This window comes from Pezoporus occidentalis, unplaced genomic scaffold (genome assembly GCF_034315485.1).
Source record: "Pezoporus occidentalis ecotype Australia unplaced genomic scaffold, CSIRO_AGI_Poc_V1 ctg124, whole genome shotgun sequence".
NCBI lineage: Eukaryota > Metazoa > Chordata > Aves > Psittaciformes > Psittacidae > Pezoporus > Pezoporus occidentalis.
Genome location: NW_026913038.1, coordinates 3,351,670 through 3,363,796, shown reverse-complemented (window position 1 = coordinate 3,363,796; position 12,127 = coordinate 3,351,670). Strand labels below are relative to the sequence as shown.

General features: G+C 49.4%; 1 protein-coding gene across 2 annotated transcripts in view; it reads left to right on the top strand.

The window, feature by feature from the left end:
* Positions 1–7,126, top strand: part of STK10 (serine/threonine kinase 10) — a 46,898-nt gene extending 39,772 nt beyond the window's left edge. For both annotated transcript variants that reach the window (XM_062607704.1, XM_062607705.1), the window contains 9 exons: positions 1,190–1,313; positions 2,554–2,733; positions 2,960–3,052; positions 3,212–3,341; positions 3,728–3,852; positions 4,345–4,533; positions 4,841–4,966; positions 5,244–5,357; positions 5,473–7,126. In XM_062607704.1, coding sequence (XP_062463688.1) covers positions 1,190–1,313; positions 2,554–2,733; positions 2,960–3,052; positions 3,212–3,341; positions 3,728–3,852; positions 4,345–4,533; positions 4,841–4,966; positions 5,244–5,357; positions 5,473–5,613 — 1,222 coding nt within the window. In that variant the 3' untranslated portion in view covers positions 5,614–7,126. The remainder of the gene's footprint in view (positions 1–1,189; positions 1,314–2,553; positions 2,734–2,959; positions 3,053–3,211; positions 3,342–3,727; positions 3,853–4,344; positions 4,534–4,840; positions 4,967–5,243; positions 5,358–5,472) is intronic.
* Positions 7,127–12,127: the final 5,001 nt, after the last annotated feature.

Here is a 12,127-nt window from a genome sequence, read left to right as displayed (position 1 = left end):
CCGTTAGCTACTTATTCTTGTGTGAGAAGTGCATATAACCCCAGTCAAACACAGAGAACGTGCATACTAGCATATAGGGAATTTCCAGGCACAGCTGCTTTCTCCTGGTCCACCCCGAGCTGTGGTGGCATCCCTGGAAAGAGGACTCTCTTTAAATTGTGCCTTCTCCATCTGTGAGGTGGGTGAAGAGACACAGAGGCTTTGGCTGGAAAGCCTCAAGTCCCTGAACACCTTTTAGGAGGAGCAGTTATTCCCCTGGGGCTAGCTAGTGGGCACGATCAACTCTCTTGGCATCTTGATTTGCACTTAAGGGGCTTGTTTCTGGTTTCTTGGAACACGCCAAGGTTTGGATTTGAAGGTGAGATCAGATGAGAGCACATCATACTGTGCCAGCTAATTTAATGGGGCTTGAGTTTGTTTTGAAAGAAGAAATTGTTCCAAAGTGCTTTTCCCAGGAGAGCCCCCAGCGAGAGTTGTACTTGATGTGTAAGGCTAATGCATGGCAGCAGAGGTCACGGTGGGGATCCTGCATGGGGAAGCTGCTGCTGCTGCTGTTCCTTTTCTACATCAGTATATTCCAGCTCAACCAGGCGCAAACGCGTCAGGCTCAAATGCAACTGTCTGAGCAGAGGCTCCTTTTTGCTTGATGAGGGGAATGATGCAGTGTTGTGACAGATAGATCTGAATTCTGGAAATCTGCCTCTTCTGCCACCTGAGTATGAGCAAGTATGGATGCAGAGCACAGGGGCCAGGCCAGAGCAGCACCAGCTTGGCCTGAGCTGTGTTTTGAAGACCAGTGTGTGCTAGCCCAGCTAGCAGAATGTGTGTTTTCGGTGCTGGCTGGGGAGTAGTGCCTGTAGAATTACCTTAGGAGCTTTGACAGGGCTTATTTCACACACAGTGAATGCTAACAGGCCTTACCTGTGCGAGTTGATGGTTTGCCAGCAGTTATGGTAATTAGCATCCTGCTTCCTTGCAGTGTCACAGAGCCTGAGAGCACATCAGTCAGTTGGCATTTACCTCCTGCCTGTGCTGAGTGCAAGTGGCAGGGTGCTACAGGATGGCTGCACAGCTCTCATTCCCCCTGAAGTGCTCTGGTTATTGATTCTGCCGTCTCCACTCAGGCACATGCCCCTGACCTTGTCTGACTCTCTGCTTCTCTCTCCTTCTCCATTTTAACCCTCAACAGGCGCCAGGAGCTGCGGGAACTGCGTCTCCTTCAGAAGGAGGAGCACCGAAACCAGGCCCAGCTCAACAGCAAACACCAGCTGCAGCTGGAGCAGATGCTCAGGCGCTTTGAGCAAGAAATGGTGGTACGTGGAAGGGGGAAGCTCCTGGGTATCAGCTCATTTGACTTTTCCTCTACAGTTGCCTTGCAAACCCTGGTGCAGGGTGATGCTCTCTGAGTTGCAGCAGTCCTGGGGCATCATGTCCAGAGGGAGCAGGACTGCTGAGGAAGCCCTCTGGGATCTGGGGCATGGGATGTGTTTGTGGAGGACAGAGGCTTTTGTGGGCATTAAGCATATGCAACCCTCAGCTTGCAAGCGCCAAGTACCTCTGCTGGCAGGATGTAGCAGGGGAAGGGTTGTTCTGGACTTTCCCTCTTTAATGATCTTTTCTTGTACATCTGTTCATGGCTACTGTGAGAAACAGTTCATAGAGCCGTTGTATTTCACAGAAAAAAACCTTAAGAAAGCAGTGGGGCCAGCATGTGACAGCAGGTACTCTGGCAAGTCTCTGAGTGTAAATTGAATAAACGGCTTACATATTTAGTCCCTGCATGGGCAGCTTCCATTGAAGTAAAATAATGCTGTAGCTAAGTCCCTTTAACACTTTCATGAGCCATCTTTTAAATACCCTTTTATTAATTCACCTCATATGTGTGCCTGGGAACCACAGCCTCTTGCAGCAGGCTGGGAGCCATAGCTCATTCTTGTGCTCTGTTGTATTCCTACAGTCTTGACGTGCCAGGTCTGTGAATTCCCGTCTCAGCAAGTCGCTTCCCATTTGTGAGACCTGTTCACCTTACAGCGTGATATGCAAAAGCCCCAAACCTGCTTTCTTTACCCGCTCCCTGGGGCAGTTTGCAACCTGCTCTTGTTGACACCCGGGTGCTCCATCCCTTCAGCTCACAGGGAGGATCGGCCCCAAGGGTGCTGTTGGAGCGCAGTGCCCTCAAACTTGGAAATCCTTGTCTGCAGTGAAAGAACTGTTCCGCATGAGTTTCGCTGTCTGGTGCTCACCCAGGGCTATGGGTCCCAGTGAGATGTTGCCGATCAGAATATAAGCAGAAGTCTTGAAAGGCATCACCAGTAGAACAAGTTCTGAAGCACTTTCTGCTCACACTAGCGCTGGCATTGCCTTGTGAGCTGCATGGGGTGCTATATGGAAATTTCCTTCCTCTGTGTTTAGTAAAGAGGCTCAATCCATGCAAAGCCTCCATCCCTTTATTTTATCTTCTTTTAAAACAAACAAAACCACAAAAAATTCACAAACTTCTCAGAAGGAAGAGGCGAGGAGGCTGAGGTTGACCTGTGTTCCCTTCCCGTATAGGCAAAGAAGAAATTCTATGACACTGAACTGGAGAACCTCGAACGACAGCAGAAGCAGCAGATTGAGAAGATGGAACAAGATCACTCGCTGCGCCGGCGAGAGGAGGCCAAGCGCATTCGCCTGGAGCAGGAGCGGGACCATGTCAAATTCCTGGAACAGCTGAAGCAGATGAAGAAGGAGGTAAAAATGGGGGTAGGAGGAAGGAGGAAAGCTGGTTTCCTGCATCTCTTTCTTCCAGGCTCAGCATTTCTCCATAGCAGAACTTGAGAGGGAAGCAGTGGGTGTTTTAGCAGGAAGCTCTTGCTTTTCTTTGTGTATTGCTTGAGATCCAGCTGTTTAGCAACATTTGGTGGAGTTGTCCTTGCCCTAAAGTTACCCGCTGATAGTCTCATTTCCCTTCCCAAAGGTCAAGAATGAGGTTGAGAAGCTGCCACGTCAGCAGCGCAAAGGGAACATGAAGGTGAAGATGGATGACTTTGCCCAGAAAAAACAAACCATGGTAAGGCTAAGGGAAGGTTGCCATGACTCCAAGATTGGGAAGTGCACAATAGACAGAAACATCCTTCTTTTAGGGACTAGCAGTTTTTAAAACACCAGCAGATGCTTTTCAAGTTGAAGCAGAAAGAAGGCTCATGGTGCTACTGCTGTTTTCTTCCAGGAACAGGAGTTTTTGGCCAAGCAGAAGGAGGACCTGGAGCTAGCCATGAAGAATATAACTGCCCAGAACAAGAGAGAGATCTGCGACAAGGAACGCGAGTGCCTGAACAAAAAGCAGCAGCTCATGAGAGGTGGGTGGCAAAGGCTGTAATGATGGGTTTATCCAACGCTGGTCCTTCCCACGCAGCAGATGCTGTGACAGAGTTGCAAGCTGGCAGGATGGGATTTGGATAAACCAGCCTTGCCAGATCCTGTCTAAATGTTTAACAATAATAATACTTAGTGCTTTAATCTTCAAAGTGCTTTACAAATATGAACCAATTAGGCTTCATAATTGCAAGAAGTGATTCTCCAGTATGGTTTGCCACCAATTTCTCTTGGAAAACAAGAGGTGAACAATCACCCCCCCCCATCTGCTGCACTGCTCCTGTGTGTAAGGGATTGCTTGTGCTTGGGATGCTTTGTGTGACCAAGCTGAGGGGCCAGGGTGCGTTCCTGACCTTTTTCCCTTCCTCAGACCGGGAGGCGTGCATCTGGGATCTCGAAGAGTTTCAGCAACAGGAGAAACACCAGCTCATCAAGCAGCAGCTAAAGGACCAGTATTTCCTTCAGAGGCATGAATTGCTGCGGAAGCATGAGAAGGTGAAGAGTTAGCACTTTCCTATGCCAGTGCTGGTCAGCAAGGTGCCTGTGTGTCCCCAGAAGGGATGTTTCCTTTCTAGGCTGTAAGTGGGTAAGGGTGGGTTAGGAGTTAAGGGACCTGGTCATTATTAGTGAAAAGGGACTAGAGTAATGCTCGGGTCAGCCTACTTGCCTGGGACACGTATTCTGTGCTGCATGCATTTAATGTGCAAGAAGCAGTTGTGAATTTGGGGTCTTTTCTGGAAATCTGTCACTGTCCAGTATGTGGAATGATGGATTCTCAGAGCAGCAAGTGGAGATTGGCACATCTCGATCATTTCTGCTCCCTTCCAGCCCCTTCTCTGCTTTCATAGCATGTTCAGTAGCTGCCCTTTACCTCTTGTCTGTCACCAGCCACCACTGTGCAATTCCAGATGTGATCTCAAACTCCCTTTGGTGTCCTCAGCACTTTCTTTCTGGCCCCCTCTGATACCCATCCATCTGCCACTGCAGGAAAGAGAGCAAATGCAGCGATACAACCAGCGCATGTTGGAGCAGCTGAAAGTTCGGCAGCAGCAGGAGAAAGCCCGGCTCCCCAAAATCCAGAGGAGCGAAGGGAAGACGCGCATGGCCATGTACAAGAAGAGCCTTCACATCCACTCCAGCGGGAGTGCATCCGAGCAACGGGAGAAGATTAAACAGGTCAGGTCTTGGAAAGGGCACCAAGTTGAGGCTTGGTTTGGGGTGAAGTACTTTGCTGGCCTCCTGGCAAAGGGAAGCTGGAAAAAGGCAACTGGTCCTGAATTTCTAACCCACTGCAGGGACTTGGAGGCCTTTTGTGGCATCAGGTGTGGTTTTGAGCATTGCTCCTGTTACGACCAATGTTGGGGAGCATCCTTAGGGTTGTTCTTCCTTTCCCGTGTAACAGTGCAAGCTGGCCAGTCTCTTATCCAGCTTTGGAGATGAGAGCAATGCTGCCTACACGGGCACCTGCTTTTCTCTCTTTCAGTTTGCTCAGCAGGAAGAGAAGAGGCAAAAAGCCGAGCGGCTGCACCAGCAGCAGAAGCACGAGACACAGATGAAGGACATGCAGGCCCAGTGTGAGAGCAACACGAACGAGCTCCAGCAGCTGCAGGTAGTGTCCATCATGGCTCGGTCTCTCTGAGCTGCCTGTGTGCTGTTTCTGCTCCAGCACAGGGAGTGGGTCATAAGAAGTGGCAGCAGAGGACAGTCAGTGAACTGGCTGATGTCCCCTTGATCTGCCTTGAGGTTTTTGTGGCTGTGCCTACATGTGCCCTGGAGCTCAGAGCTCTGAATGCCTCTGGCTGATGCAAGTCCTGTTTGACCACAGGATTCAAAGTCTAGAACTGCTAGATGCTTAATGGGTGTTCTGCTTTTTAATCTGTGTTTAGAATGAAAAGTGTCACCTCTTGATTGAGCATGAAACCCAGAAGCTTAAATCCCTGGATGAGAACCACAACCAGCACATGAAGGAGTGGCGAGACAAGCTGAGGCCGCGGAAGAAGGTAGTGCCTCTTTGGCATGAGCAGGGTGTTCTGCTTGGCTGGTTGGAGGGGACAGTGTCTGTAGCTCCAGTGCAATCTCAAATACTGCTCTTATGTGTGTTCCCTTCTGCTTAAGGCCCTGGAGGATGAGCTGAACCAGAAGAAGCGTGAGCAGGAGATGTTCTTCAAGCTGAGTGAGGAGGCGAATGGACAGACGCCAGCATCCCCAACTAAACATGCCAAGTTCGTCCCATTCAGCTCTGCAGAGAGCTTGTAACACCCTGCAGCTGGCAGGCCACCGGCTGGCACTTGCTGTGTCCCCCTGGGCTGCAGAGGGGCAACTTGGACTTGGAAGATCCACCCCCTCAGCAGTCTCTTCTTACAAGAGCACCCTCCTGTCTTCTCGCTCTGTCTGGGATAAACGTGGCCTCTGTCCTGCACTGGGAATGCTGACTGGAAGTTTTGGTGGCTTTCCCAGGAGCTGGCGTGCTCAGCACAGCTGCAGGCTGGGAAGCTGTGCAGGACCCTTTCTGTGTCTGTATTTGCACTGTTAACTGGATGCGTCACCTCTCACGTGAGCCTGGTGCTCACTGGGCTTGTCAGCTCAGACTGAAGCAATAACTGCTCTGAACAGGAGAAATGGGAGATGGCTCCTGACCTCTGCACAGGGGTTATCAGCCTCTCTTCACTGTGGCTGCTCCTCCTCCCACTCTTCTGTAAGGACAAGTCTCGGGCAGTGCAGCTTTGGCATTGTCTTAGGCTAACCTTGACCTTGTGATCCCTTAACACTTGCCTTAGAACTATTTCTATCTGCTGTGGCCCCTTTTTTGCTCAGGAGAGAGACAGTGATGTGGATATTTTTTTGCCTTTGAGGAGAGAGGTTTGGGTTTTTTCTTTCCTCTTCCTCCCTGTACAGACTGTGCAGAATGGGGACCATCTGGACATCCTTCCAAAGATGCTTCTGCTTCTTCATTTGCTATAATTACTAGCACCATAGTCCCTCTGGCATCGAGCTAACACTGTCTTATTGGAGGCTGGACTATGGCATAATTAAACTGTTCAGCTGGCTGCAGGCTTTTGTTTCTTAAAGAAGTATATGAGTATGTGCAGAGGCGGAGGTTTGTAATGGTGTTCAGTCCTGCGGTGGCACGGTGAGATATTGACAACAGTCATGTGTCTTCGGTAAGGACAAGTGAGGGGCCAAGGGGTGTTATTGCCAGAACCCATGGTCACACATGTGCTTGAGATACTTGAAGTGTTCTCTATGTGTGGGCCATATGGGTCAGCCAGCCTGGCCACTCTGCAGTCAGGGTTACGGGCTGCAAAGCATCATTTGGAAGGAATAAATGAGTCCTGAAGCAAGGTGTACAAAGGAAGAGGAGGTACAAAGACAGGTTACAGTGCCTTGTTTACTCTCAGCATTGCCTTCTCCACTGCTGTCTCATCTCTTTAAGATGTGCTGCAGTTTCTCAGATGATTCCCCTGGCTTTCAGCTTAAAGACACTTGGCAAAGTGGCGGCAGGTCCAGCCCTCTGTCCTTTCTGCTCCATGGTGATGTGTCTCTGTTGGACTGCTGTCCTCCACCTGCATAAGGCAGTGCTTGGCTGAGATGCTGGGTACAACCCAGAGCACAGACCCGGGTGGGGGGACAGAGACCTCTCGGGACAACACCTTCTTTACACCACCAAAAAGTGTATGGTAGCACTTGTTTTTCTCTCTGTTGATCTTTGGACAAGTTTGGTTTAGGTTTGCTTCCCTAGCAAGCAAAACATGTTTCTTCTTTTAAAAAGGGGGAAAAAAAAAAAAAAGAAAAAATAAAGGTGTTGTTTTCAAGCCTCATATGTTGATTTAGAGACACACTGACCTTTCAGGAGAAGGTGGTATGTGATGTGCTATCTAGATACCTAGCTGAAGGAGTCAGTCCCCAGGTCTTTTAACACCTCTTTATCTGGGGACTGTGCTACCCATTTAGAGTTGATAACATGTATTTATAAGCTTCTTGCAGACTACCAAGACTACATCCATTTGGGCCATTCCAAGTTTCCTCTGAATCCACAGCATTAATATCTATTAATAAGCATAGCCTACATGGACATCTAATGTCTGGGAGCCTTTGCAACCAGACTGCATAGCAGCTTTTCAGGAACCAGCCTGTCCTCCTAGAAAGACTGCCTGTGCCATCTCCAGAAGCATTTGACCGTGCCTTTTCAGTATGTAACGTTGGGAACTGATGTAAAATTAACAAATGCAGAGGGTTGTTCCCGAACCAGGACATGTGCTGGTTTAGGCCTTTTAGTTGCATTAGGAATGTGTTATAGCAGCCTCAGTGGTTTTGTTCCTGGTCCCACTGGGGTCAGGCTGGAGCTATTCTATGATGTGGTTGTTGTCACAGAAATCAGCCCCCAGTGCCTGTCCTTCGTGTGATCTCACTGCCTTCACCAGCCCAGGGAGTATCGGCTCTCTCTGGGTGTTGTGCAGACATAAGGAAAGTTGTCCATTTCTCCAGTCCCCCTTATCTGCAGCCTGGAGCTAGCTGCAGTTTTGCTTTTTCTAACAGAGGGTGGGAATGGTTTTGTCCCCTGCCATATCCCTATTCTCTGTTCCCTCACTGGGTGTGCCAGGGCCCTAGCATCATGTCTCTCTCCTAGAAGAAGGCAGGGGAGCACATCTTCTGATTGTCATGTTTACAGGGTGGTTATATTTCCCCCCCTTTAAAAAGAGGATGTTTTTGTTGCTTCCTCTGTAGAAGGAGCCGTGAATAAACCCAGCTTATTTCTGAGAGGGGATGGGGCGCCATATAAAAAATATGGCTTTGAATAAAAAGGTTTTCTTAATATTTTTTTAAAGTGCCTCCAGTGGGGCCACCACTATGATGTAAAGACCCTTCTAATAAAGTAACAGAAACCTGCGCATGTGTCTGATTTCCTGCCTGGTCACCGGCTGTGGCCTCAGACCAGCTTTGCTTCTAGGTTTTGCTGACTGACAGAAATCTCTAGAACCAGTTCTGGCGTGTGAACTGTGCAAGGCTGAACTCTCAGTTCTTTAAAATGGAGCTGGTTGCTTCAGAAACACTTCTGCTGCAGTTCGGTGTCAATAACATCTTTGCTGGGAACCTGAACGCCGGTAGACCTTGGGTGAAGCAGTTGTTCTCTCAATGACTTCGTTGTGTGTTAAAACAGTGCTCGGCTGACCCTGCTTGGTGAAGAGGGAGTATTGCACCCTGTCATCTGAAGGGTGCGAACCACTTGCCTATGGCTTTTTCCTTCCTTTTTAATTAGCTTGCCTGGCTTTAACAGAAGATCCCGGACAAATGCCTCAGCTCCCTTGCTCTGGTGCGATAAGGAGATGCCTCCCTCTGTCCTCAGCTGAGGAGCACTTGGATTTGGGGTTTTGTTATGGGGCCAAGATTAACTTCATCTTCCCCTGTGAGTGCAGGAGACAATCTCTGCTTGCTCCCTTCGGTTCGTCAGAAAAGCTCCCATCAGCTCTGTAACCAACCATGTGTGGTCTTTGTTTTCTGTTTGGAAACTTTCACCTGCTGATTTAGTTATGATTTCTTTAATCCGCATGCCCTACACCCAGCAAGGGTATGCAGCAGCTTTGAAGTGAGCCTATGGAGCTGGTGTGGTTTTACCCTCATTGTTGGAAGTATGCTTTGGAGCCTGGCAACTTCTACCTTGGGTTTCATGCTGAAAGTGACCTTGCTACCTGTCTCAACCCTGGTTAAGTAATATTGCAGGCTGCGAGTTCAAACATGAGGTGATGAAAGGAGAGGGAGTTGGTATGGCAAGTTGTTGCTGGTGGGGTTTTAAATGGGCAGCACGATGGTGGGAGAAGGACAAGAGCAAAGCATAAGGATGCTGTCTCCTTGCTCCATGAGATAGTAAGAATTGAAGTAAGGTGAAGACACATAATTAGTCATCTCCTTCATTTACAGGTACCAGGACTGCACTGTCTCCTGGGATGCACTGGTCACAAATGGCCTCTGTCAATGTATCCTAGTAAAGCAGAGGGTCTCATGGGAGTATTTAACTTCACCTGCATGGTTTGGCAGTGCCTGAGGGGAGCTTCAACCATGAGAATATTTCTATTTATAAATATATGTGGAAAATACTGCCTATTCCAGAATAATTATCTACCATTCTGCAACGGTGCAATGCTGGAAATGGAGCAAGGGCAAAAATCAGTCGTAATTTTTAAAACTGGAGGTGACATCCCTGAAGCATCACTGGTGCTGCAGCAGCTGTAGCACGCTCGGCTCTCCTCATTACCTCCTCTGTGCTGTGTGCCCTGTGACATTTGGGTGCCAAGCTCCTCTGGGTTGCCCAAAGGCTTTTTCAACCTTCCTGTGAGAGGAGAATGTGAAACTGGGGGAAGAAAAAGCAGGGAGAGTCATGGAGTTGGGTCTTGTACTTAACTGCCTTCCTCTTATGGCTGCATTGGCTCTCCCTCAGTGCAGGACAGCTGGAGGTGAGCATTGCCATGGGCATGACCCCCAGAAGTCATCTGCACCCTGTTAATACAAATCCTGTTGTGTGTGTGTTCTGCTGCACTGGCCACTGGTTTAATTCTTCAAGTGCCAGCCTACCCAGGGCTTGAGCAAGCCAAGCCTCTCCAGAGGCTGGGGGCTCTGCCTGGCTGATGGGGTTGTTTGTTGCTGCTCTCCTGGGTGGGATGGGGCTGGGTAGCAAGGACATGTGTCCTTGTCACCCGACCTGTCCTCACAAGCACTCACTGGGACTCCCCTGGGCCTGGTTTGCAGGCTTGCAAGGGGTGGACGGGTGATGTTTGCTCTTCTTTCTCTTGTTCACTAGATGGCACGCACACTGAAGCAGTGGCCTTGGGCTCCGGAGCCCCGCTGCTGCCTGCACAAGCGCAGAGCTGAGCTGTCCCGTTGCACTGAAATGTTGGCTCGCTTTCCTCCTGGATTCATCATCCTCTGTGGCACACCTTTCACCTGATTTCTGCTGCTCATCGGTGCTTCAGTACTTTGTCTGCTGCTCCAGCATTTTCCTTAGGAGTTTTCCAGGGTTCTCCTACCCACCGGCACATCTGGGCCAGGGCAGCCTCCTGCATTTGAGGCATCTCCTCCCTGTTCTCTCCTCCCTGCTGCCATATCTCTCTGCAGGATGGGTGCAATCTGCTGCCAAGCTGATTGCTGGGTGGCATCCACACCACACAGCTAAACCCTGCAATACTGGGGTCAAAGCAGTGGAAAATCCTGGTGGTGGCTAAATCAGTGCAATCCAGTCCTGGTGACATGGTGGGTAGCCGCTGCTCTGCTGGGCTTCAGCTACAACAATTTGCCCTCTGTTGTGGTAGGGGCATCACTTTTGACTAATCGTTGTGGGGGAGCTTGGGGAAGATGGGTACATTTGTTCTGTACACGAGGGAGGACTGGGAACATTTTACCACCTGGCAGACACTCATAACTCTTAAATTAAAAAGCAAGCAGCAGTATTGGACTTTCCTTGCCAGAATGACCGCAGATTGTGTTTTCTCGGCAGTTCAGGGCTGACTGTGGGACCCGGCTGTGCCCAAAGACCTGGATCCTGCTTACAGCCAAATGGAAACCCATTTGCATGTCTGAGCTGACACATGGCTTTTCAGAAGTCATTTACCCATTTGCTTTAAGTTGATCAGCTGATCCTGATAGGGAGAAGGGAGAATGGACATGGGTCAAGGAGATCTTGACTCTCAAGTATGTGGTGACCTCTCCTGCGTAGTTATTTTGTTTGGCTTAGCCTTCGGTAGGGATAGCCAGAGATAAGCTTTTTATCCCAAAGTTGCCCTCAGTTGCACCTGTACCCTTGTATCACCTAACCTCATCATAGGAAATACTGCTTTCACATCTCTGCTGCTCCTGCAGCCACACCATCAGATGTGAGGGCCAAGCACGGGACTCCCAGGTCAATCTCAAACCCTTCATTTGGGCTCCCTTAACAAATGCTTTGCAGTTTTCTTTGATAAGTAAAAATTGATAAATGATCATTGATAAATGATCATTGATAAATGACCAAGGTGCAGTAGAGCCCAAGCCAGGCTGTACATCTCCACAGCCAGCTTCCCAATGTGCCTCCCTCGGGAGGCAATCAGTTTGGCGTGCAAAACCATGCTCTGCCCATCTCAACAACTCTTTTCAGGCTCATTAATTAAACACAGGCAACATTTTGCAGCATTAGCTGTGATTGTCTCCAACCCCTGCTTGTTCCTGGGTGCTCATAGGCTGCCAGGCTGCAGCCACTGCCTCTTGCTGTTGGGGCCCAGGAGCGATGGAGTCACTTGTGCAGGTTACAGTGCCAAGGAAGTAATGCTGAAATTTAAGTGCTTCCAGTTGATTTTGTGCATTCATCTGGCTCTCTGCCATCATTTGTGGGCCTGGAGTGGATTTATGCTGGAAGACATGGATAGAATAACCCCCTGTGTGTAACAAGATGGCTGTCTGATACATGTGATTTATACCAGCTATAAAGGAATATCCCAGCAGCATGTGGCAGTAATGGGGCTACATCCAGGGCAGTACACAGAATAGAGCTGGAAGGGTGAAGGCAGGAGACAAGGGTCTGGTCCCTGGATCAGGTAGGTCCAAGATGCCATGAGAGCTCATTCATACATCCTCGTTTTGTTTTCCATGTCACATATCTTTGTGGGCACCTTGTGGCACAGGGAAATGGATTTTTCAGCAAGGGAATGCCCAAGGGTTCCATGCACCCCTGAGAAGGGGAGGTGTGCACAAAGCTTCCCCAAGCAAAGCACTATCTGTGTCCCTTTGGAATGCTTCAAGCTGGGCA